A 26,785-nucleotide genomic window follows, 5' to 3' on the forward strand; every position below is an offset into this window, starting at 1 on the left:
TGGGTCAGATAATTTAAACATTGAGCACAATAGAAAGGAGCAAACAGGGGAAGCCAAAGTCCAAAAAGGAACGAATGGAAGGTGCTGCATTGAAGTGATTAATTCTGTGACAAGTGCTACAATCGTGCCACTGCAAGCTGGGTAGAAGGAATGTCAATGAGGTGGTGGAGATAACCAATATTTTGGTGTATTTTGATGGTTTTGTAGCTGTAGTTTGCAGTGCTTATAGCATTCCAATACGAGCACGGTGCTAGCTGGAATAGGATGTCTAGCTTATGCAGCAAACATTATCTATCTATTGCTTCTGGGGTGTTTGTTCATCTCTTTATTCTTGGAGATTCTTAATGTGGTTTAGTTTATGTAAAAGGGTTGGGATACCCCTTTTGTATCCCTCTTAATTTAATTTCATTCTTTGCTGATAAAAAAAAAATTGAGCACAACAGAGATAGCTTTATAAAGCTATAATATAAGAGTAATCAATGCTGAGTCAACACTAAAACAACCTGTAATTAACTTGTAACTAACTATAACAGAAAAGCTAAATAGAATGTAACAGTTAAATGTAAAATGAAAGTGAAATGTAAAATGTAAAATTCGCAATACAGTTAATACCCTCTAATACAATATCTCCAATACCATGATAATGGATGATTGCATGCAAGGAAATATTTACATGATAACTATTACTAGGAAGATGACAAAGAAATGATTAAGGAAGTTTGGACACATGCAAAAAAGGTCATTGAAGGCACTAAGAAAAATACTCAAAATAATTTAAAAGGGATATATTGGACAATAATATCACTACAAATTTGGTCTTTAACAAAGCCTTTCCTCTCACACAGCAAGAATATCAACATTAATCATAAAGATAGCATCATGATAACTAAACTAACTGCTATACCCAAAGTCATTCACTCCTTAAATACATGATAAATATTGAAAAAGAAAAGGACTTCAAAGAAGTTGATGAAACAAATATTGAATCTATGAAATCCATAACCCTCACTCCCTATCCACTCCAACATACATACCTGAAACCACTCTGAGGGAAGCAAATCTTCCCATGCTTTGTTAATATGCCATGGTATAATATTTGAATCTAAATAAACTGCAAGTCGATCGAGTTCAACAGACTGCAAAGCAAAGAAGAAAAAAGACATTAACAAAAAAAACACTAGCAAGTAGCAAAAGTATTGATCATTACAGACTATGCAGTACCATTATTTTCATTCAGAATTTATGTTTCACAGGTAAGGTAAGTAAAAAAGACTCATCTATCAATAAATTAGATAATCTTCATTCTGTTTCAATGCAAGATATACTTTAAAACTTAATCAAATAAACAGGCATCTTAATCGGTGCAAAAGGATTTCATCATTACAGTCAATACAAGTCACATGAGAACCTTTTGAATGTGATCTAGTGCACCTCCAGTAATAAAAGTCTCTTTCCCAGTATTATCAACTGTCACAGCAGAGAGTTTATCTAACATAACTCCAGCTGCAAATGGTTGTCCTGGATTGCTACAAGACAGAATATCAGGCTATAGAAGGGTATAAAAAAGCTGAGAGATTTAATTTAGATTCACAAAACATTCCAAAATTTTCCATTACCTCTCACCATCCTCATATCTAATGTGGATATTTGAAATTGAAAGCTTCAAATTTCCAATGATGGTGCCGATGAGGGATCCCAACCATGATTTATTCTTAAGATTAAAGAACAAGATACATGAGTTAATATACGTATTCTTAATCATACAGAAACATGCAGGCATAGGCTTACACAAAGATCCAGAGATGATATTGGAATGCATAGCCTTAAACTACACATTACCCAATTCACTGATAGGAAACGAAAAACAACATTGAAAAGAAAACTTTAAAATGTCATCACCATTTAGCTATAAGGAAAATTTGTTAGCAACTTTCATGTGAAATATTTTGGTTGGAGTTTAGGGGTGAGACTGGAATTTGTCCTTCAACTTCAGGACAGTTTCGATAGTTAACATATAAAGGCTTTTGACAAGAAAAAAGCAAAAGTTATGTGACAGTGGTGCAGTTTTGGCAGTTCGTTGATGAAACTTATCGGGATATGTACTATATTTCATGAGTGTACATGTACTGTGCAAGTATTGAGTGTGTTTGTGATGTCTGGACTCAGCTACAGCCTTATATGCTGACCAGTCATCATGGCAATTAAGTTGAGTTAGTTAGGAATTAAAACAGATGTACCCTCTATTAGGGGACTAGAGCTAGTTAAGTTAGCAAACTGACTACTGAGAAGGAATATAACGATCATAAGCTTTTCACATTTTCATAATAACATTCATTTTTCTGAAACTTCTCTCCTACTTTCTCTACAGCGTTTTAGTTGAAGCCTCTTTCGAAATCATCTTAATTTGTAGTCTCTAGGGTGGAATTTAGTCCATCATTAACTAAATTTGTGGCTAAAATAGAACATGCACAGTCCTTAGCTTACAAGAAGCTTATAAGGTTGAGTAGGTTGTAAGCCCAAATTCTAAGAAAAGTTTCTTTCATTTCCATTCCCTTCCCCGCTCATGACCACATTCTAGCAAACCTGGAGGGAGCAAAATGATGTGCATTTATCCAGCCCTTTACCATTTCAGTCATGTCCAGAAATTGAGCAGATGTTCATAAAGTTGGGTGGATATATCGTACTGGACACAGTCCAAAGTGAAAATCCACTATTCATTTTAAAAAACATTAATAAAAGTGAAACTCAGTACCATTTCTGACTTTAACTGTTGTGACTTCTCCCAAAGTTTCAATTCCATCTCCTGTTGGCAAATGGAAGAATGAGTTTCATCAAATAAATAATCTTCAACCCAAATTGAATACACTTTATCTAATTCTTACTTTTGAATTCTTACTGAATTCTTACCTGTATTCGGATCTTCTTAGCTTCTTGGACAGCATCCTCACTACATCCCTCAACTTGAGTTGCAGGTTCAGCTAGTAAGAAAATGCGATCCAAATATACTAGGACTGGATCTTGGCCAAGCCTATTCCATGGAACCTTAAAAGAAATACAATCATCAATGTAATCATCATTCAAGCAGAAAGGAATATGTGACTTCTGCTGCATGAGTGTATGATGGATGAGAAACTATTCCAATAATGAACTTTTACCACGATCCATAACAAACCAAGTGGCCTGCATGTCTGTTTGTCTCCTACCAATAGATAATAGAAAAGAAACTAGCTCTTACAGCATTGGCAATTACAATATGCCCATGAAATTATATAAAACAAAAAAGATAAATAGGAAAAATCATTCCCTTCATACCATTGTCATGCTGCTGAAATAACCCCCAAAGTCCCTCTCTTTTTTATCATGTCATTATCCTCAAAATGAAAAATCAACTATGAAAAGCAGAAACCATATAAGATATAAAAAAAATAATCAAAATGAAAGAATGCTATTACATCACTATACAAATATAAGATATATAAATTAGAAAGATGAGAAATAAAACAGTTGGTTACACCACAAATTAATCACACAAATAGGAGAATAAAGCTAGCAAATGAAAAATTATACAGAAAAAATAATTTAAATACAATTTTTTTCATGTGCTACTTTATTGTGTAAATTAAATCCATCTCAACTTTCCATTTCTTCGTCAAACATGATCAAGGCTCAAACTTCCAATTTTTTCATCTAAGCTCTTGCTATTTCTTTCTAACTCATCCTCTTGTTTTCCTTTATGTTCATCCTTGAACAAAGAGGTTTGCAGTACAAGGAAAAAGAAGTCAATCTTGGCCATTCACTCTTACATGAATGGTCAAGTATCAAAATTAAATTAAAGTAAAATCAATCTTGGCTATCAATGCAAGATTGAATAATCAAAGATCATCTCCTCCGACTCAATGCACGCATACATACTTTACTTACATGCAGAAATATGAATATATATATATATATGTATATAACCACATTCAACATATTATATTTCTATATTCCGAGAAAAAACAGTTGATCGCCCACCAACCTGAAGTTTCACTGATCCTAGAAATCCGGCCTTAACCTTCACTGGAAGTTTTAAAGCATTCAGAGCCTCGGGCTTCAGCTGCATATTCTTCAGCTCTACATCGCCTGTTTCATATGTCGGTAGAGATATTTCAGAAAAATTAATGAGGAAGATTAAAAGTAAAAGCACCCAAGTGTACATCCATAAACTCGGTAAGGATATGTTTGGGAGTTGAATTCTGGAGGGATAGGGAAGAAAGAACAAACTTTTCATTTCAAATAAATATTCTCTAATTTGATTTTTTTATGAAAGAAATAAAATGATAGATTAGCTTGGATGTTTTGACTATTTGTGTAAATATGACATAAATTCTCTTCGCTTAAAATAAGAAAATTGCTCTCGTTTTCCTTGCCCTCCAAAACCATGCTCTCAAGCAAGCCTACCCAGAATCTTCCAATAATGATTATTAGTAACTAAGATGAATATCTGTATGCACAGATGGACCTCACGAACAAATGCACATTGACAACGAAATAGAACACCGCTAAATCAGGACAGCTAGAACAAATTACGCATATGATTCTCCAACACATTTTAAGAAAGAGGAAATAAAAGAAAAACATAAAAAGTTCAATATAGCCAAATGCAAATTGTTAATAGTAGAATAATTACCCAGTACCTTTTCCCACTCTCATTCAAAACTACGTTGATCGGAGAACTAGGCAGAAATTTCACAATGATCAAAAACAACAGTTTCGGGCACAATTTGCAACTCGGACCACTAACCGTACTCGCTACAGTTCCTTTGGCACGGTCAACAAATTAAACACTTGAAATTCAATTCGACATTAACAATGCAGAAGTTTCACTCACAATCACCAAGAACAACAGTTCCAAAAACAATTTGCTAGTCAAATCACTCGTGCTAAATCGATACAGTAGCTATGGCACGGTATATATATCCAATTCGACAAATATAAACGCCCAAATAACTACGTTGATTAGTTCAATGCAGAAATTTCATAATCGCCGAAAACAACAGTTTCAAACAAAATTAGCAACTCGAGCGACACGCGCACACTCGCTACGGTAGCTCTAGCACTGCCAGCAGATTGAACACTTGAATTTCAATTCGACAAATATAATTCAGACACGGACTCGTAGCCTCACTCTAATATCAACTAGCAATCAAGTATAAATAATAAATAGCTAAACCTTTTAGAAGGTAATAGAAAGTGATTAAGAAAATGAAACGAATAAATAAGAAGAGCAATATTTAAGATTTTGAGAACCTTTCCAGACACTGATCTTGAGAGCTTCTTTGCTGAGACCTCTCACATAATTGCCAAGGTACCTCTGTAGGAGGTATGCCACCTGATCCTCTAGCATCTCGCGGCGGAGTGATCATATACCCCCGCACGACGATGACGATTGCAGCGGTTACAGAGACAAAAACTCGACGAATGACAACGGCGATGAGAAGGAAAAGAGGAAGGAAAAACTGCTCACGGAATGAGTGATTCGGAACTTGAAGGTCACGTTGTTGTCGCTTTGGCCCCAAAAATAAAATATACATATATTTATGTATAAAATTAAATGAAAATGCTACTATTACAGTTATCCTTGCTCTGAAAGGTACTCCCAGAAGAGTCTATGGCATGGCATAAAATTAAGAAGCATGTAACCAAAAGTTACTACTATACACACGATTATTCAACCATAAGAGTTGACAGCGTATAAAACTCCCCTCACGTGAGGTCACGTGTGCACCAACGTGGCTGTTTCGTAGAAGTGCAGGATTCTAGACAGACTGAGAGAAAAATTTTATAAAAGTTTTGTTGAAACTATAAATTATAAATAATAAATAACATACATTTAATTTTGTTTATAATAATATTTTTAAATTAATAAAATTTTAATTTACTAAAGTGTGAAGTATGTATTTTTTCTGTTGAGGGTATTAATATATCAACATTCAATTATTAATTTTATTTGGAATCCTTTTATAAGGATGTTAATATATCAAAACCCAATTATCAATTTTATTTGGAATATTTTATATAGTATGCTATATTTTTTGAACGTACTTTATATATTGTTAAAAAAATATTATGATAGCATTCTTTATTTTAATAAGAATGCGGTTGTCCTTCGGTGTGACACGTTGCCCTTCAAGTATGCCATAAATGACAAGTGGCCTGATCTGCCTTTCCCATGCTGACATCGCAAGTCAGCTGGCATCTTGCTTATTAAATGATGAAAATCAAACTAGCTATGGGAAAGTTTAAATTATTATTTGAATTATTTTTCTTTATATGCTTCCACAACATTATTAGAAAAATTTAAATTATTCATTAATTATGTTTTTAATTGTAAAATAATTTAAAATTTTGGAAATATATGTTAGATTGTGTAATTAAAAAAAGTGAATTGTAAAATGTAAATATGTTTTTAAATTTTATAGTTTGTATTTTGGATTGTTTTGTTTAGAAAAAAATAATTAAAAATATATTTATGAATTATGTAAGGATCAAAAAAATAATTTTAGGGACAATAGTATATTTATAAATAGAAAATTCAGTATTCATATTCATGTTTCATTTTGACGTAATCATGATTTTTTGTAAAAGTTTTTTCTTCTCCTTTGCCTTTTTTTTTGTAGATTTCCACATCCTTCATCAGACCGAGAGACTACTTTGGACTCCTGACAATGATTCGAGTAAGACAACCTAATCTGAATTTTGATTATAGTAAGTTTAATTCTGCCCCTTTTTGTCTTTGATTTAGTTTTTGTTTTCCTATTTACCTTACTACATTCCTTTTCATGTGACATTTAGAGCTTCAATATTAGTCAATGTTAGTTCAGAGTGATATGTTTGGATAGTTGATCATGATTATGTGGTGTAGGTTAGGCTATCCCTATTTTCTTTAGGAGTTGGAGTTCTTCGTGAGTAGTACGTTTACTTCTACTTAGGTAATGAAAGCTAGTTTTATTTTTCAATAGAACTCTAAGTTAGAATATCAGGATGTTGGGGGTGACGTAGTCACCGATTTTAAATTTTCTTGTAAGGTTTTTTTTTAGTAAATTAATGTGTTGATTAAGAATGAATGTGAAAGTATAGTTATGGTACATTTGTTGATTTGATAAAATAGATGTTAATTGTGATTTTAACAAGTCATTGAATGAGTTTGAATTGTATTATGAATCTTTTGAAGTGTAAAGATTTATGAGTATTGGTGGTTTGATATTAAACTTTGAGCAATTTTTCTTTGATATGTTTGTGAAAATATAGTTTTTAAATTAATTTTTTTAGAGAAAGCTTGAAAAATAGCAGTTTTATGAAGTTTAAGTATGTTAATTTCGCTCCAGAGAGATATTTTCGCTTAAGCGAAATATCCTCGCTCAAGTTAGATTAAGACATTAAGATAATAAAAAAGGGGGTGTTCTCGGTCCATGTTTGCTCAAGCGAGAGGAATTCTCACTCAAGCAAAAATGAGGTGTTATTGATTTCATTTTTGCTCAAGTGAAATTATTTTTGCTCAAGTTAAAAGAAACTTAAACTTTTAAAATTTATTTTGAAACACTATTTTATCATTGCTTGTTGTTTTAATTAAGCTTTATGTAAAATTTTGTTTATATAAGTAATTCAAAACAATTAGCTATATAATTATGTGATTTTCTTTGAGATTTTTGGATTGTTAAAATTCTAAACTTTGGTGTGATTGAATGGTGTATTAATGTGTGGTATGGAATATGAAATATTTATGTGAAAATGTGATTGAGACTTTGTATTTTCAGAAAAGAAAATATTGTGTTGAGATTGTTATGAGAATGTATTGATTTGTGATTTGTGATTTGTGATGTACTTTGGAAAAGGAGGATCCTAACTTTTTTTATATCTCGGAATCATATAGATGCAGGTCGTGAAAGTCGAAGGAGGTTCATATGACTTTGTATGCGGTTTGAAAAATAATTTGGTTTGGGAAGTCATATGAATTTACCTGTGTTATATTACTAAATGAGAGACTATGTCGAGACCAGAAAATATAATATAATAGGTGCATGTCTCTAAGTGTTAATTTCATTAGACTGGTATTCCAGAAGTAGAGTAAAGTGTTTATGCGTTGTTGTCAGTGAATTTCTAGCATGAATGATATGAAATATGAAATAATTGTAGACACTTGATTGTGTAGTATCTTGAAAATAGAGGATGTATTGAAAGTTTTAAAAATACTACCTTACCTTGTGTTTCTTATCTGTGGTTGCTCTTTTTCTTTACTACGCTGATCGTGTTTTACACAGGAGTAAAAGCTACAGATAATGGATCTCAGCATTGAGAAGTTCTGGAGTTAGTAGATAAATTTTTAACGAATTTGAGTCTTTTATATACATTTTAAAATCCTTATCCAAAAATATATTTTTGAATTTTACAATTTAAAATACATTTTTGAACTATATAATATAAAAATGTTTTTTTTACTATACAATTTTAAATATATTTATAAATCTAAAATATATTTCTAAATTTTAAACTATAGACTCTAAAATGTACTTTTAGGTTATACAATTTGAAATATATTTATAGATTATAATATAAAATATTTAAAATCATAAATAATTTAAATATATATATATATATAAACTATCAAACTACTTTAAAAAAACTAAATTTAGTTTATGCATAATTTTTAGATTGATCCAATTACTCTTAAATACTAACAACTTTTATTATTTAACATTTTATACATAAATTAAAAATAATATTAAATACACGCCTTTTTATAAAAATTACTAAAATTGTAAGGACAGAGAATAATAGTCTTCGATTAGAAGTGGTACAATTAAAATGACACCTGAATATTTATTATTAAAGTGAAAATAGTATATAAATAGAAATTCAATTATTCAAGTTTCATTTTAAAAGAACTATCATCTCCCTAAAAACTCATTTTTCCTTTTTCTCTGTCTTCTCTCAAAGATTTTGACCTCCTCGTTCATTAAGTTTATTTCCGCTTTTCTCTTTGAGTCAATTTTGAACTTGTTATGTTTGTCTCCATCTAGGTTTTTGTGTGACTCTTTTAGCTTTAGGATTAGTCTCTCTTAGGTCATAGTACTAGTAATATAGTTAGATTTTTTATCAAGACTTTGTGATGCAGGTTAAGCTACCATTGAGGTTTTGGTAGGGTTGGAGCTATTTGTGAGCATATGCTTAAGTTCAGGTAAGAGAATCTAGTTTTAAATTTCTGATAAAACTATAGGCTATAAGATCTAGATGTGGGGATGATGTGGTCATCCATCTCAAATTTTCTTGTAGGATTGTTTGTTTTTTAGTATATTAGAATTTGACGGAATGTTTTTTATAAAATTATAAAGTTTTTCTTTGAATAAGTAAGTAAATAATATAAATTTACTTTTTTTTATACAATTCAAACTATGATAAACATGGATATTGATGAAAAATTCTCATTAAAAGAGTATAAATATAAATGATACCTAATTTTTTAAATTAAATATGTTCATAAGGATGAACAAGTACATATTCAGTTTATCCCTTCTCCATACCCTTTCATATATTTATTTTTATTTTAAATTATTAAAACACTCATTTTTTATTAAATAACCTAAAAGACTTTTAAAACCCTCCTACTTATCTTTTAATCTAAAAGAAGATCTTATTTTCAATGTTATTGTCCTTGATTTCATTTCATTTAGAACATTCTTATTTTTTTTCATAAATATTTTATTTTCTCTCACTTATTTAATATTCAACAGATTCAGTTACATCCATAAGTATATTTCCTCTAATCACAACTACAACTTTGAGTACATATTTTTTTTTCCGATTTCAATCAAATGATATATTATATTTCACATTATCAACTAGTTTTTAGAATATATATTTAATTATTTTTACTCATATTTTTTTATTTGTATTTATGATTTATTTTTTTATATAATAATATCTAACTCTCTCAAATTCAAAAGGTTAAAAAAAAAAGTGTTTAATCGCATAAACTTTTATAATATATACCTACTTTAACATTAAATCATTGATGATATTTAAAATAATAAAAGAACGGATACAACTACATCTCTTATTCCATGAGAATCCAGGGTGGGAATAGAATAATTAAACCCAGCCCTCTTATTTTTATAATTCAAATATTAAAGTAAAAAATAATGTTATCAGAATCCAAACTTAAATCTAAACTCATTTAAGAGGGAGAAAAGAAACAATACATCACACAAAATTTAGTCTGTAATAAATTTCAAAGAGAGAATAAAGTACTTATTTCTTTTTTAAAAGACACTAAAATATGATAATTTTCAACAATATTTTTACGAACAAACAAAGTGATCAACTTTAATATTCTAAATTATAAAACAATATTTTTAAGATATATTTTTAATTATTATAAAAAATTACTGAAATATAATACTTTTAAAATTAATATGTTAATATTAATACAATTTAATTAAAAACTATTACTTAATTTTGGAAGAAGTTTTATCAATGCACATTGAATATTATAATACAAGGACTTTTATTATTATAAAACTCCTTAAACAGAACATGTTTTCTTTTAACTATACCGTTTTCATCTTAGTTTTTAACTAGTGATTATTATTTGTTTATATTTTACATTATTTATTTTATTTAATATATACTTTTAAAAATCAATTTTAATTTTAGAGAAAAAAGTTATCTCATACTTTTTACAAAATGAATTTTTCTTCCATATTTTTTTTTTACTTTTGTAAAATAAAAAAAACCAATTTCAAAAATAAGTGAAAATATACCCAACATGCACACCAATGATCACCGGTAATATAAGCTAAAACAATATTCCAACCATTTCAGAAACTACCCAAAAATAGCAAATGTTAGTGAATAACGGGTGATAAAAATTAAGAGAAGAAAAAGAGAGAGTTTTGAATTTTTCTATAAATAAACTAAAATAAATAATTTTAAAAAATATGAACAAAAGTTGTAGATACAAAATTATTAAAATCTAATTATTAGGTTGTTAATAGTTTTTTCTTGATTTTTTTCCAATAGTTTATTTCTTTATTCTGTAAACTACACCATAATGTGTTTCAGACCTCAAAATTCAAAATTTCACACTGTCAGTTCTTATACACTTTTCTCTCTTCTTGGATTCATATTTAATGTTCACCTAAAGAGGTGAAAACAGAGTAACAAGTTAAAGAAATACAGGTACTAGCAATAAGTTTCTTCATTAAAACTTCGAAACCTGTTTGACACCACCACAACAACAACATATAAAATATATCTAAGATCTTATATATTTTAAAAATTAAGAATCCCGAAAAATGAGTCATTAGGGAGAGAGGATCCCACACGCAACCAGCTTCTCATTACCATATACAGCTTCATGATAAAAAAAAATCCTTTCAGAGGGATCTCTTCTCTCTTGACCCTTCTTCATGGAAAGTCTGAACTTCACTTCTACTTCCCTTTTCTTCATTTTTTTTTTCTCTTTTCCTTTCTTCTTAGAGAAGGCTGAAGCGATTTAACACTGTTTTTTCTTCTTCTTTGTATCCTATATCCTATATTACCATACAAGTTTCATCTAAGCAGCAGCAACCGTCCCTGCACGAAATGAGTAATCCTTGTTTGGGGAGACAGATTTTCTTTGCTCCTTTTTTCTCAAAGCCTTCATAGAAGAAATGTTCTTATTCTTCTCCTTGGCATCGTCTCTCTCTATTTGATCTTGTCTACACTCTTCGCTGCAGAAAGGCGTGTCCCCTCTGCAATACAAATAATTCACACCAGTCAGAACCACCTCACAGAGATCCAACAACATTCACATTCACATAGAAACCACAATTCAACAACAATCTAAATAGAACCCAATCGAGAGCATTGAAAAAAAAATCATTTTTATTGGATCGTGACAACTGGAAAAGAAAGAACTGTGGAATTTTAACAAAACAAATTATTACAATATCACAGCATTACAAGTCCCAATACCAAAACTTAATCTGACATGCAATCAAGATTTTCAATTTCCGATGAAATAATTTCTCAGAAATGAAGAGATGGTGAAAGAAAGGTTTAGATTTAAGATTCATAATCAAAACTGGAAGTTCGAAAGGAATCTAATTTATCTAAAAGGGTATGGGTTGAAAAATGCAAATTGAAAAAATTGAATTGATGGTGTAAGAAGATGGAATCTGGGCATTCAACCTGTACATGAAGATGTCACGATTATCTCCGAGTGGCTTCTTGCAAAGAAAACAAGCTTCAAGAAAGTGGGGCTGGTGATCTTCGAATCTGGCATCATAAAATCTTCCAGATCTCGGAGAAAGAATTGAGGGGCTCCTGAAACTTCGATTGTAGAAAGTGCCGTAACCCAATGTTCTAGAAACAAAGCCATGTTGGTTGTGATGGAAGTGGTTGTGGCCAGAGTCCATATAAGAAGTCGAACCATCGTCCTCTTCGGAAAAACAATGTCTCTTGGAAGAACCAGCCATGAGTTGTTTTCACAGTTTCTCTTTGGAAACAGAAAGGAAAAGTGTTTCCCCTGGATTTAGTTTGTGGAGGGAAAGAAGGAAAGGAAAGAACACAATGAACAGAGAGTGATTATTGATTGGGGGAAAGGAGAAGGGACTCGAAGGGTTTTATAATAAAGAGAGGCAGGTTATAACTTGCAATTACAAACATGAACCCCTCTGGGTGCATCCATTGGCTCAAATAACTGCATCTAGCTTTCCAAAAGTTTTTTTTTTATTGTTATTAATTTGAGGGCAGCCAAAATTACAGGCATGCCATTGAATCTGGAAGAGGTGGAGTTGTAGTTGGATGATGAAGTTGTGGCAGTTTCGTAGTTTGAAGAGAATGTGAGGGTTAGAAGTGAGGATGGAAGAGATCTTTTACAGTTTGTTTGCACTGTGGGAAGTGGTGGGGCCCAGTTTGGACCAAACCTCACATGTCTCTCTCCTCTTGCTTGCCAAATTGTGGTGGGGTGTAAGTAAACTCTCGGACCCAAACTCACGCACTGCGCGTAAGAGTAACGGTAACTCACAACTTCTGTGTATTTTAGTTTCAGATTCGGAGCTTTTTAATTAAATTTGAAATAATTTTATACAATTTATATATCTATTTACTTGTTTAAATTTAGTTTATGTTGTTTAAATTTTGTTTTTTAGAAATTTAAAATGATTTGTATTAATAACGAATAAGTAAAAAGTTAAAAATAATAAACCTATTATATTACACTCTTAAAAAAACAATAAACAAATAAACAAAAACCTTCTATGTTATATGAGCATGTCCTGCTTTCTTACTCTGGTTTGTCCAGGAGTTAATTTATGGGACCACGGGCTATACCTGCCTCTTACAGTACTCATATACATGAAGATGTAGTAAATGCTTTTTCTCTCTTTCTAAGACTTCTTTTAATTTTTTCACATATTCTTAAATTAGTTAAATTCATTGAAAATACTATTTTTTTAATAATTTATATTGTTATTACAAACTTATCTTGCATATTAACAAAAATTTATACATATTTATTCTTCAAATCTATAGCTGCTCAATTATAGTAGGGATATGAGTTTCATATATCTTTTACTTAATTGAGTTCATACTTAGTCTGATCAATTCAAATTCAAATCATTATTAGTTTTAGATTTAAAAAATTGAATAGGAGATAGTGAGATTAAGTTAGATAATTGAATCAGGGTTCAAACTTCAGGGTTTAGGGTTCACACTTCAGACTTCAAACATCAAGATTAAGACTTTAGGGTTTAGACATCAAGGTTTAGACTTCAGGGTTCAGACTTCAGACAAGAAATTCTTTATGAAAAATGTTTCAAAAACTTCTTGCACTCCAACCACACAATAAGGAATGTCTGGTCAAATTTCAAATAAAAAAATCCAAAGAATAAGGCGGAAAAGTCCTAGATTAAGAGTAAATAAAACTAAAAAACTTATTTTTCCGAAAACAAAACGTCATGATTTTTCTTTCTTATAATTTTTTTTGTGTTTTCTTTTTTAATGTGATAGGAGAGAGTGAATTAAGTTAGATAATTGAAGGTATGTGATTTAATTTGTTTAAAACTTGATTTGGTGTTCAATAAAACAAAGTTAGAGTTAAGTTTTTAAAAGAGTTTATTTAAATAAATAGATTAGATTTGGGCTTATAAAAAAAGCTATTAAGTTATATATATATATATATATTACTTATTTGTCTAAAATGAAATATTTTTGCATGACGTTACATTTTTAATTTAAAAAATATTAAATATGAAATTATGATGTGTAATTATTTTTTATTATATTTAAAAAAGTAAACACGTTTATATATATATATTAACGACATGTGTCAGGTATAGGGATACATAATATATAGTGAAATATGGTTAGGATTCTAAATTTCCATAATATTATTATTTTTGTATTGGTAGGAAAGGTTTTGTTGTTACATATACTAAGATGCTTTTCTTATATGAATTATATTTTTTGTTTTTGATTTTTTTTTGTCTTATTTTTTTATCTCGATTAAAGTGAGAATATCTACAAAAGGTTATATGATGCTCAAGTTAAGATTCAATATTCGAATATGGGAATAGTTAATGTTATTAGATGTGTACCTTAATATGGGTGTGGTTAACTTATTTATAGAGTGGGGGTTGAATTTTCGAGGTGATATTCCTGATTAGCACGACTATCACTGTTAATCTTGTGTTAGTCTAACATAAGGTATTAAATGATGTTTTGATTTTATTATTAGGTGTGGGATTGTATGTGCATGCCAAAGTGTGCTCGACCGAGTTGTGAAGTAAATTGTTGGATGTGTACCTTTCACCTATATAGTACAATTATATATCAATAAAAATTCAATTAAATAAAACTTTGTATATGAGGTAAAATTATCACATTTAATATACCTAAAATATATGTAAAGGTGCAATAGTCAACTTTAGCTTACCCGTAAATATATATAAAGATGTGTCATGTAAATAAAATATAATTTAATATGAATATTATTATCATGCATATGTCGTAATTGTAATTATCATTCTTATCATCATCATATAATCATTGTTCATATATTATCATCATCATTTTCAGTTCATCATTCATATGTCGAGATCATGTATATGAATGCAAATAAACTCGTATTTACATATTATGTTATGAATAATTGCAAGATATCTCTCTTAGAAAATTCTAAAATTCATGATAAAAAAAATTCTACTAGAAGTTAACACTTGACATATCCTAAATCTATTAGATCCTAATTGGCTTATGTCCTTAATGTCAAGGTGACACGAAACATTCTTTTATCAAGCTAAATGTAAAAGTTTCCCCTCAACTTCTCACAAATGTGATTAGACAATAATGAAGTCAAATATCTCTCGGCACGAGTTCCAAATTTATCATCATCCCCCAAGGTTTGATACTCCTATGTATCCCTATATCACCCATCAAGAGTCATGCAAACATCCAACCATGGCTATATGAGTAAAACCTTATATAAATATATTAAATCATCCATATACATGCATATAAGTGATCCAACAAAATCTAACACCTATCAATAACCACTCGGAAAAGACACACAACCAATGAGCTTATGACTCACCCTATTGAATATAATAATTCATGTTAGACACACAACCACACAGGTTAATGAACAAGAAGGTATCAGTGCCATAACTCATACAAACACACAACAAAAGAAAGAAACAATTTATTTTTGAAAAATAGAGAGTAATATACCCACTACAAAGGTTACATCAGGGTTTCTTATAAAGAGAACGAAAATATAAAAGAATACAACGCAAACCCGCTAGACGATCTTGTAAGACAACCCGTTAGACGATCCCACTAGAACCATTGGACGGTCTACCAGACTCGTTAGAGGATCTCGGGACAAGGCAGGTATATCTAAATACACCCAACAAATGTACAAAATTCTAAAATTGTTTCGGGTGACTCAAAAGGGTTTTCCAAATTCTTTTATAATCGTTTTTAAATATTAACACCCCTACTCGAGTCACTTTATCCTATTTAGATTTCTACAACTACTTAGATAAGTTATCATGTCATTCAAATAGTTCAATCACACACATATTCACATAAACCAACCAAATATCAAAATAAATTCATACACAAATGAATAATGAATTGAATTTCATCAATCCATTTTGTTCAATCTAAACACACTCAATTATTTTATTACAACATAATCAATAACTTTCAATATTAATCAAGTTTATAGTACCAGTTAATTCAATATCACACTTATTCTATTCAGTCATCTTGCAAAGTGACAAAGACTTTATAACATAAGTACTATTGAGAATCAAGTCTAGCTCCTTTACTTGATGACTAAGTATTGAAAAGTTATTCTAACTCCAAAAGGACGCCAGATAACCTAACCTACATCACAAATTTTTAATCAATGATTTGAACATATCTCTAAGACCCTAAATTAACATAAACTAATTTTGGAGCCTTAAACACCACATGCAAAACATTTTTATGTAGATAAACAAGAAAAATCAAAGATAAATCAGAAAAAAGGAGCAAAATTAATCTTACTCAAATACAAAATATGATTATAATCACGATCAAGAGTCTAAAGATAATCTCTAATTATCAATATGATGAAGGATGAAGTATTTTTTTAGAAAAATAAATTTTTTATAAAGATAATAGTTATTTAAAATTAAAACCCAAATGATTGTTTTTTATATTTTTATAAACTTTTCATTTTAATAATAAAACATTTAAATATTAATTTAGTTATACTATTTTTATTCTAAAATTATTTTCTAAGTCTTTATATAAATTATATACCAAACTCCAAGTTAACATTTCTAAAGTAAAGTTATAAATGCATTATTTAAACTAATTATTTATTAGTAATTTATATTTTTTGTATGCAAGTTATACTATTGGTGATTATACACTCAAAAAAGGATATAGTTATGCATCATAAAAGTGATTGAAATATACATATTATAATTTTGTATTTAATATTTTCACAAACCACATATTATAAAAAAAAAATATTTTAAATAAAACGTATTATTAAATGGGGTGATAACTTAGCCCATGGTTAAAGTTAACCAGTTTTTCTCTAACTCGCACAAACACATTTATTGGCTCATGACTTGTTCCGAGTTTTCACATCATTCAACAGTTGACATTAACGGTCACCCATAACAACCTTTATTACTAAGAAAAATCACCAACCAATAATTTCAATTTTCCAATATTTCAAACATATGAGTTCTTTTTTTTCTTCTATTCTATGATACGTTTTTTTTTTCAAAACTAAACCTACCATATTTAAATGGCGCGTACCACGGTTGACCGTTAACAAATTTAATTTGTTCTGGGAATTCGAGCCCCTTCCATTGACTGGAAAAAAAATAACATTTAAATTAAATACGGTTTAAAAAATTTATTTTATTATGATAGTAACTAAAGTTTTACACTTTTAATAAATAATTTACTTTTTCAAATATATTAGTCAAAATTTAATTACTTACTTTCTTGGGGAACAATTTAACTATTGACAGTGTATTAATCGATACCTCCCTATTAAAAACAACTTTATAATATACTTATCTTATCATGAGAGTAATGTAGTAATCATTTTTCGTATAATCCTTTTCTGTCTCTAGATATAAAATTTCTATTTTTCATATATTTAAAAAAAATATGACGATTCAATATTGCAATATCAAATTAATATATAAAAGATGAATTACAATTTTTATATAAAATATAAATTTTTAAATAAAAATATAATATTAAAAATAAATTATTGAATGAAAAGTAAAATAGCATTTAAATTCCTCATTTGTATTAAATAATAAACATATTACTCAATTAAATTTTGTATTTAAAAATATATAACTATGTTAATCTAAAATATTTTATATTATCTTAATTATATTAATTAATATTTCCATATTTAATATTAAACTAGTTATGATTCATAATAACAACTTAAAAAAAGTCGGTTAGAAAAATATTAAGGATTTGAAACTAATATACATTTTTGCAGCAACTGAAAGTATATAGAATCATAATTATAGGAATTAAAAACATATCTAAATTATAATATTTTATTCAAATATAGTTTTTATAGTTTTGAATGAGTATAAAATTATACTAGTTAAATTGTATTTAAAAAACATCAAAGTTATAATATAAAATCATTCGATCATGTCATCTTATTTAGTAAAATTTAAGTTACAATTAAATGGCTAATTTTTTGTGTTATTTTATAACCATTAGTTAGTTCAACGTTTAAATTTAATAGATTAACTAAATTATTAGATTTATTTTATCTTTTATTTTTTTAATCTACCGTTGAATTTTTAGTATCAACTAGCTAAGACTAATTTTATCAAAAACATGATATGATGCTAAGAAGAAAACATGTTCCAACTTCACTCTAAAGTTATGAGTTTGCTTCATTTGTTAGGGTGTTCATAGTCGTCAACACCCATATAATTGATGTAATGGTACACTGCAAGTCATGACCGAATCATAACTTTAGGTGGAGGGATTAAGATTTGGTTCATATATACCATGTAACACGTTACATAAATGATCATCTAATACACACAGGTAAATGGTATATTTATCCTTGACCATCTTGAATGCTCTTCGGAGGTCGTACATACTCTTATCTAGAACAGTCACAATCACAAATCAAAATTAAATTTTTTATTGAATAAGCAGTAATGAAAAAACTTATATTATATTAAATTCTAAGATCTTCAAAGATATATGATAATTTATGATTAAACGGTGATAAAAAATGTTTTACATTATCAATATATTACAAGTTTAATAATTTTACATCCTAAACTAATTAAAAAAAATTATTTAACCTTTTAAGATATCTATAGTCAACAAAAACTGTATAACATACATTATGACTTATGATTAAACCATAGTATAAAAAAGCTCTACACTATTAATTAATACCCCTTTTTCTCTGACTAAATTTTAACTTACAACTAAGACTCTAATTAATCAATGTGTTCGCATTACCTAATTTAAAGAGAGAAAAACATTTAAAAATTATAGAAAAATTCCATTAGAAACATCGAGAAAGCGTATTGTTACATAAATTAATAAAAAAACTATCCTATTTATTAATCAAAATTCTATTATCTTCATTTGTAATATCCCCACTTTTCTATATTCCAAATACTCACAATATTTTATTACAAAAATATTTTACCTTTTATAAAAAATCTAAAATCTATATACACCCAAACAACTCAAATAAAAAAAAATATTAATTCTCGAGCTCCTCAATGCTTAGATCCATTATATGTAGTATATGCTATCATGTAAGTTATTATCATTGCAGGTTTTTAGAAAGAAGAAAAACATCCACAAACAATAAAATATAATAAGTTAACTGTTTTAAAAGTTTGAAAATCTTTTTAATAAAACAAAATTTATTTACAAACATATTAATCATTATACATCATCCACTATCTGAAATTGTCGTTCACAAATAGTCAAGTGTCAGTCATTATCTCAAATTCCATATGACTCATTCACGAAAATATATTAACATGCATAAGCATTTGACTCTATTTCTAAAAGACTCGTGTATTGAGATTAACATTCAGAGGCATGCACCTCTTATACTACTCACTATGAATCCACACAACTATGTGCATAATTATCTCACTATCTGATCATATCATATGATAGGGTAAATCCATATGATCTGCTTTGATCAGTTCTTTCAAACCTCAAACTCAATCATATGAATCTCCTTCGAATCTCACCAACTAAACAACTTCATATATACCAACTAAATAACTTCATTTATGTGATTCTATTATATTAGTAGAGTTAAGATCGTCTCATTCACACGACACTCACAAATCAATACACCTTAAAAACAATATCAACACAATATTTTCTTTCATGAAAATATTATGTCTTGATTACAATTTCACATCATTTCATGCTCCATGTAACACATTAATACACCATTCAATCACAACACATTTGAACTTTCTAAAACAATTCAAAATATATCACAAAATTCACTTGAACACATAAGTAATTACTTTTAATCATATTTTTAAATAAACATAAAAATTTACACTTACAATAAACAATAATAAACTAGGCTCTCAAAAACAAAAATAAAAAAATTAAGTTGTTTTTACTCTAAGTTGGGTGAAAATGATCTCGTTTGAGCAAGAATGAGTCTTCTCAAACGAAAATCTTCTCATTTGAACGAAAACAGACTCGAGAGCACCCTACAATTCACCATATTTTCTTCTCAATTGGGAGAAAAGGGTTTTCGCTTAAGCTTGAGCAAAAATGGACCCGAAAAATATTGCTTAAATCAAAATACCGCTTTACTCAAAATCAAACAATCTTGTAAGAAAATTAGAGACTGGTGACTCATATCCAAATTTTCTAACCTAGGGTTATATTGAAAATAAAACTAGTTTTCCTTACCTGACTTTGAATAGTTGTGCTCACAAAGAGTTTTAATCCTACACAACCAAAGGTAGATAGTTTAACCTACACAGCCAAAGGTAGATAGTTTAACCTACACCATAGAGTAATTATCAACGATTTAAACATATGACTATGATTTTGAACTAGCAGGAACTAATCCTGAAATCCTAAATATCATATGCAAAGCCTATACCAAATATAATCAAACAATTTCAAAACTGACTCAAAGAAAAAATAGCGAAAATGAACTTACTCTATCTAAAACTCTGATTGAATAGTCGTTTTATAGTATTATAATATTCGTTACTAGGAATTCAATAAAGAACTTTGATCATCATGCTTATGATAAAGATGTTTGAAAAACTAAAAAGAATATATAAAAAAGATTTTTTTTAAAAAAAATTAGTAATTCTTTTAAAATAAAACTTGAATAATTAATTTTATTTATTTATACACTATTTTCATTTTAATAACAAAACATTAAATACACTGAGAAGATAATTTCTATGTCATTACTTAATTTGAACAATGAAAATAATTGACATTGTTGGATTCTACAAAATATTTTTTAATTCTTCTTTATTTTTTATTTGATCAAATGTTATTAACTTCTTTTTTTATGCCCATCTTCTGTGACCTAAGAATATCAAAGGCACCAAATGATATTTTTTTTTTATATAGTGATGTGATAGTAATTATAAAAATTCATAAAAAATATCGATGAATGTCTTCTTCTGACAGCTGTACAGGTTACTCAGCCATGATGTTGAAGTTCAATTTTTCTTCGACAATGTCAATGTTTGGACTTAGACATGTAACTTCATTTTTTTAGGGTGTGTAAATAATTCTCAAACCGTTGAAAATTTACAAGGAGAAGTGCTTGAAGGCACGCGCCACACGCCGAGAGTTTGGAATCCAAAACCACCAAACTGTCTAAGTGTATGTGCACTAGTACTCCTTTGGCACTCCAAAACCAGAATCGTAACCAAAACTCTGAATACCAAAACCAAAACCAATACCCACGGTTCCCCTTTTTTCCTGACCCTTGCTTCTCACTCTAGTTCCCCAACGTCACCATTGCCCTTAACTTTTCTTCAGATTCTTTGGTCGTTACCTTCCACAAATCAAAGTGGATCCCATTTTGCTAACTTCGAAGCCTTCATGGCCCACCAACACTGACAATGTAATCATATGATGGCGTGGTCTCTTTTTAAATGGTTTCGATGCTCTTTTCGGGATTTGTTGTTTACCATTATTGTATGTCCCAATGGAGTCATCAACTGAACACACCTGCTCTTCCCAAAGACCACTGTTCGGTGTTCTCCTCTCACCGCTCCCACATATGCACCACGTGGCCCATCCATCACTATTCATTTTCTGCCACGTGGATCCAACCATCACACGCGACTTTTCACTTCCTCCTTCTTTCCCGCTTCTCCTGATTCCTTTATTAGCAGCAAATCAGAAACAACCAGGCTGGTTATAATCCTCTGTTACGCACATCACTCTTGTACCAACATCATTTTCCTTATTTCACCCTCTGATCCTCTTCATTTTTTCTTGCCTTGGTTTTTTGACTTTGAATGAGGAAAAGAAAGATGAACAGCAACATATTTATTTGACTGAAAGACAAAGACTATAATCTACAATGCAAGATCAACTTATGAACACTTTTGTATTTTATTAACTTTTACTGTCACACATGATTTTTTTTTTATTTTTTTATAAGGAGTTTATGTAATATGTTTTAATCATTTTTCACTTATACTTTAAAATTTTAATTTTGTAATTTATAGTTCTATTCAAAATTCAAAAATCTTAAATTTTATATGTAAATTAATGTGTTTGAATGAAATGTTTTTTATGATTAAAGTCTTAAATTTATTATAAGGTGTTTTTAATATAGATTTGAACAAGTTCATAAATTTGATTTTAATATTTTACAAAACAACATTAGATAATATGATATGACATAAATTTTAAAATTAAAACTATATATATTAAAACTAAAGATATGTATCATTATTCCATCTTGGATCATTCAAACCATTATTTCGGTGACACTTCTATTGTTTAATGTGCTGAATTCTTTTTTATTTATTACAAAAATAAATCATATTATATGTAATAGTATAAATTAAGTTGATACTATTTTCTACTTGGAAACTACAGAATAAACTTATTAGGTTTTATAATAATTATTTTCAAAATTATATTTTTCATGAACTTTAAGTATATAATTCCCTAAGATTTTACACTAGAGTATACAAAATAAAATCTGAATTGTAATGTTTTTTTTTTTTTAGTTTTTACCTATGATTTTGGTTTTCTATCTTTTTGTTTAAAATAAACTGTATTTTATATTTTATCTTTAATTTTGTAGATTATTTGTTTTTTTTCAGTCCGATTAAATGTTAAATTTAATATATTTATTAAAAGTATCAATAAATAATTTAATTGATTAAAATATAGAAGTTAAAGGTGTATAAAATTAAGATTATGCATTATTTTCTTAGTTGTCCACAATTCCTCCTGTATGAACAGTAGTGTACACATAAGAAAATAGCACAGAGACTTAGGAACCATAAGACCAGATCATACCATTATAAAAGTGAAATATTTTATTGATTGAAGACCTCCAATGTAAATTAATTACAAAATAATTATTGAGAGCTAGCTCCCACCAAGTATTTAATGGTGAATGGTTTCATAAATAATACAATATGAAGAGAACAAATAAATACAGGGAAAAAATTAGAAAGAAAATATAAAATATTTAATTGAAGAGAAATATAATTTTTTTTATAATTATTTAATTTTATAACATTTTATATTTCCATTATATCGTATTTATTTTATTATTGTTTCCTCTTATCTTTAATATAAAAATATTTTTAATATAATAATACAAACCAATAAAAATAATTAGTTCAATTTATTTTATTGAATTTTTAAAATAATATTGCCAGTGTAATAACTTTATTTTCATGAATTTTAAGAATTATTTATTATTTATCAATAAAAAAATACATTTGTAATATTTAATAGAAATTAACACTCTATAAACACTATAAAGTATTTTATAAAAAGATTGCTTTTTAAAATTGTATCTTGCATTAACTATTAGAAGAAGTATATGAAAGCAAAAGCAAAAGTACTTTCCATGATTAATTATGAAAAAGGATTATATTTCTTATGTTTATAAGAAAAAATACATTATAATCAATTACGCTTTATTCTGATTAATAATTAAGTATTTTTTTTTCTTATTCCGGGAGTGAAAGAAAAAAAAACTATAATCAAAGTCTCTAGTATAATAACCAGGGCATTTAATATTTGTCTTTTATTTAATTTAGTTTTTATGTATTATTTATTGATGATATTTGATTAACTCTCTTCCAGTGTTTTACCTATTATATTTTGTATTTTTTCTATTTTTAAAGAATCACCCTCTCACTCGTGGATAACATGGTATAATTGTCAAAATTGTATATAACCAATCTCTGATTTCAGACAGTGACACTATAATATTTACATGGAGATTGTTACAAGAACATGTTATTTACCAATTGACATTCCCTTCCCTGTATTGAAAATTTGCAAAGTCTTGTGAAAAGATCAACACAAACATATCATATTTTATTAGAACATATCTGATTGTAAAATTCTATAGTGACACAATAACTAATTTAATAGTAGGTTATTTTAGTAGACATCAAAATGATGCCGGCATAAACTCATCTACATTTTTTATGTAAACAATTATCAGAATTATTAAAATTGTGATCAGATTGATTTTGTACTGAAACAATCTTAAACTTAAACTCTAAAATTTAGACTAATGAGTACAACAGTCAATAATTTTACCATAAGTTCGAAAACTTGAGGACAAATTCTTAAGAGTTAAGAAATTGAGGAACTCAGAATCGAAAAGTACTCCATTAAGAAAATTTGGATCTTATATAACAATTTGCATTTATAAATTTTTTAATTATAAATTGTTGAATTTTGTTTTTAACTATTTTATGTGATCTTGATAAATAATTTACATAATTTTTTTCGCAGATCTTATTCTTTTTCATCCAACATGTAAACTTAAAAAATATTTATATAGACTAAAATAGGCAAATAAATAATGGAACTCAAAATTAATTTATAATGTAATACATTCAAAGTACAACTGATATTTTTTATTTATTTGCACAAACAATTATTCTTTCATCGTATGTTGATGACATTGTGTTGGTTGGTAATAATCTTTGAAAAATTTAATGTATATAACTCATTTAGAACAAAGACTTTGGTATTCTTTATTATTATTATTTTTAATTTGAGATCAGTTGTTTACTTTCTGGTATTATTCTCAGTTAATGAAAATATTGTTTAAATATTTTTTTTTTAATGATTTATTGGCTTGCAAACCCGCATTTTCTCTCATTCATCTATTATCTGAAAGTGAAGATTCATTATTTTTAAATCCAGATAAATATAGAATATTGATTGGACTTTTGTTATATCTTACTCACACTATACTTAATATTAACTTTGTAATTCATAAACTTATTTACCTGTTTTAAAACAAATTATATAAATAATAAAAATATACTTATTTTCTCGATTAATATAATACTCATTAAAATTGTAAGTTAATTATACCAATAGTATTTGTGATATATTTTTACACGTAATTTAAATACTAGACATCTTAACTCAAGTGATAATTTTTTTTAATGGATATTTATAAATCATTTAATAATAAGGGTTTAGGGTTTAGGGTTTAGGGTTTAGGGTTTAGGGTTTAGACTCCACCATAATTACTAAAATAATCTCTCATATTATCTTAAAATATAGTTTTAAATTAATTTGACTAGTAAAGTTAGGTTGAAACTTAAAAAAAAACTATTAACACGAGTTAATACGATTAAAATTAAATAATTTTTCAACATTATTTCTTAAACCGAGACTAATATTTATGATAAATGTAAACAGGCCAATAGATTTAAGATATACTCTTAGACTATTTTAGAATTTGATTTTCAAGACTTAATTTAATATCTCATAAAACAGTTTATGAATGTAGCTTGTCTATATATTATATTTTAACTATAGTACTCGTACATATGGAATGTTCAACTATTAATATTATCATTATTGAATGTACCTTCTCTATATATTATATTTTAATTATAGTAATAGTACATATGGAATGTTCAACTATTAATATTATCATTATTGTTTCAGAAAAATAAATTTAAACCTTTAAGAATTTATGAAATGTATGGAAAAAATAAATATTAAAATTATAACATAATTAGGCCAGCAGTGTGAGAAAAAAAAAACAAATACACTTAATTAAATTAATAATATTAGATAATTACATTATAATCAATTACGTTTTATTTTGATTAATAATTAAGTATTTTTTTTCTTATTCAGGGAGTGAAAGAAAATAATAATAATTAAAGCCTCTAGTATAATAACTAGGCATTTAATAATTTTCTTTTATTTAATTATTTTTTATGTATTATTTATTGATGATATTTGATTAACTCAGTGTTTTACCTCTTATATTTTGCATTTTTTTTCTATTTTTAAAGAATCACCCTCACACTCGTGGATAACATGTTCTAATTGTCAAAATTGTATGTAATCAATATCTGATTTCAAGACAGTGACACTATAATATTTATATGGAGATTGGTACAAAGGATATTTTTTTACCAATTAACATTCTTTCCCCTAATGAAAATTTGAAAAGTCTTGTTCAAAGAGATCGACCATGGCAGAAAAGATCAACACAAACATATTTTATTTTTAATGATATTTTAACACAAAATATTAATATTTAATGGAGTGAAGATTGAGGAATGGATGTGAAATAATCATTTTCATTTATTAAAACATATATGATTGTAAATTTCTAGTGACACAATAACTAATTTAATAATATGTTATTTTAGAAGACATCAAAAGAATGCCGGCATAAACTCATCTACATTTTTTATTTAAATAATCATTATAATTATTAAAATTGCGATCAAATTAATTTTGTACTGAAATAATCTTAAACTTAAACTCACAAATTTAGACTAACAAGTGCAAAGTAAATAATTTTACCATAAATTCGAAAACTTAATACAAATTTTGAAGACAAATCTTAATGGCTAATCAAATGCGATTAAGGAAATTCAGATCCTATAATAACAATTTGCATTTATGAATTTTCCAAATTTTGAATTATTCAATTTTATCTTCAATTATTTTTTACGGTTCCTTTTGAACTAATCTA

At 27.8% G+C, this 26,785-nt stretch overlaps 2 protein-coding genes across 3 annotated transcripts in view; both read right to left on the reverse strand.

Annotated features, from left to right (window-relative positions):
• The window catches only part of LOC137809959 (pleckstrin homology (PH) domain-containing protein), a 74,698-nt gene extending 68,994 nt beyond the window's left edge, over positions 1 to 5,704 (reverse strand). For both annotated transcript variants that reach the window (XR_016518310.1, XM_068611028.2), the window contains exons 1-7: positions 5,290 to 5,704; positions 4,019 to 4,122; positions 2,908 to 3,042; positions 2,753 to 2,803; positions 1,617 to 1,711; positions 1,409 to 1,526; positions 1,035 to 1,136 (exon numbers count right to left, since the gene is read on the reverse strand). Coding sequence is in view for 1 of the 2 variants with exons in the window: in XM_068611028.2 (XP_068467129.2) it covers positions 1,035 to 1,136; positions 1,409 to 1,526; positions 1,617 to 1,711; positions 2,753 to 2,803; positions 2,908 to 3,042; positions 4,019 to 4,122; positions 5,290 to 5,386 (702 nt within the window). In the remaining variant the exon portion in view is untranslated. The remainder of the gene's footprint in view (positions 1 to 1,034; positions 1,137 to 1,408; positions 1,527 to 1,616; positions 1,712 to 2,752; positions 2,804 to 2,907; positions 3,043 to 4,018; positions 4,123 to 5,289) is intronic.
• Positions 5,705 to 11,130: 5,426 nt separating this feature from the next.
• LOC137809960 (FCS-Like Zinc finger 1) lies at positions 11,131 to 12,668 on the reverse strand. Its single transcript, XM_068611029.2, has 2 exons — positions 12,211 to 12,668; positions 11,131 to 11,771 (listed from the first exon to the last, which is right to left on the reverse strand). Exons 1-2 carry the CDS (start codon positions 12,495 to 12,497, stop codon positions 11,594 to 11,596), a joined length of 465 nt encoding a protein of 154 aa, XP_068467130.1. The 5' UTR covers positions 12,498 to 12,668; the 3' UTR covers positions 11,131 to 11,593.
• Positions 12,669 to 26,785: the final 14,117 nt, after the last annotated feature.

This window comes from Phaseolus vulgaris, chromosome 2 (assembly GCF_051622355.1).
Source record: "Phaseolus vulgaris cultivar YP4 chromosome 2, ASM5162235v1, whole genome shotgun sequence".
Taxonomy (NCBI): Eukaryota; Viridiplantae; Streptophyta; class Magnoliopsida; order Fabales; family Fabaceae; genus Phaseolus; species Phaseolus vulgaris.

Bases quoted from the DNA above. Each gene is read 5' to 3' on its own strand.
- LOC137809960 (XM_068611029.2), bottom strand. From the start codon at position 12,497: ATGGCTGGTTCTTCCAAGAGACATTGTTTTTCCGAAGAGGACGATGGT. The intron at 11,772-12,210 runs GTTGAATGCCCA...TTTGTATTGCAG, and splicing joins CGTGACATCTTCATGTACAG to AGGGGACACGCCTTTCTGCA.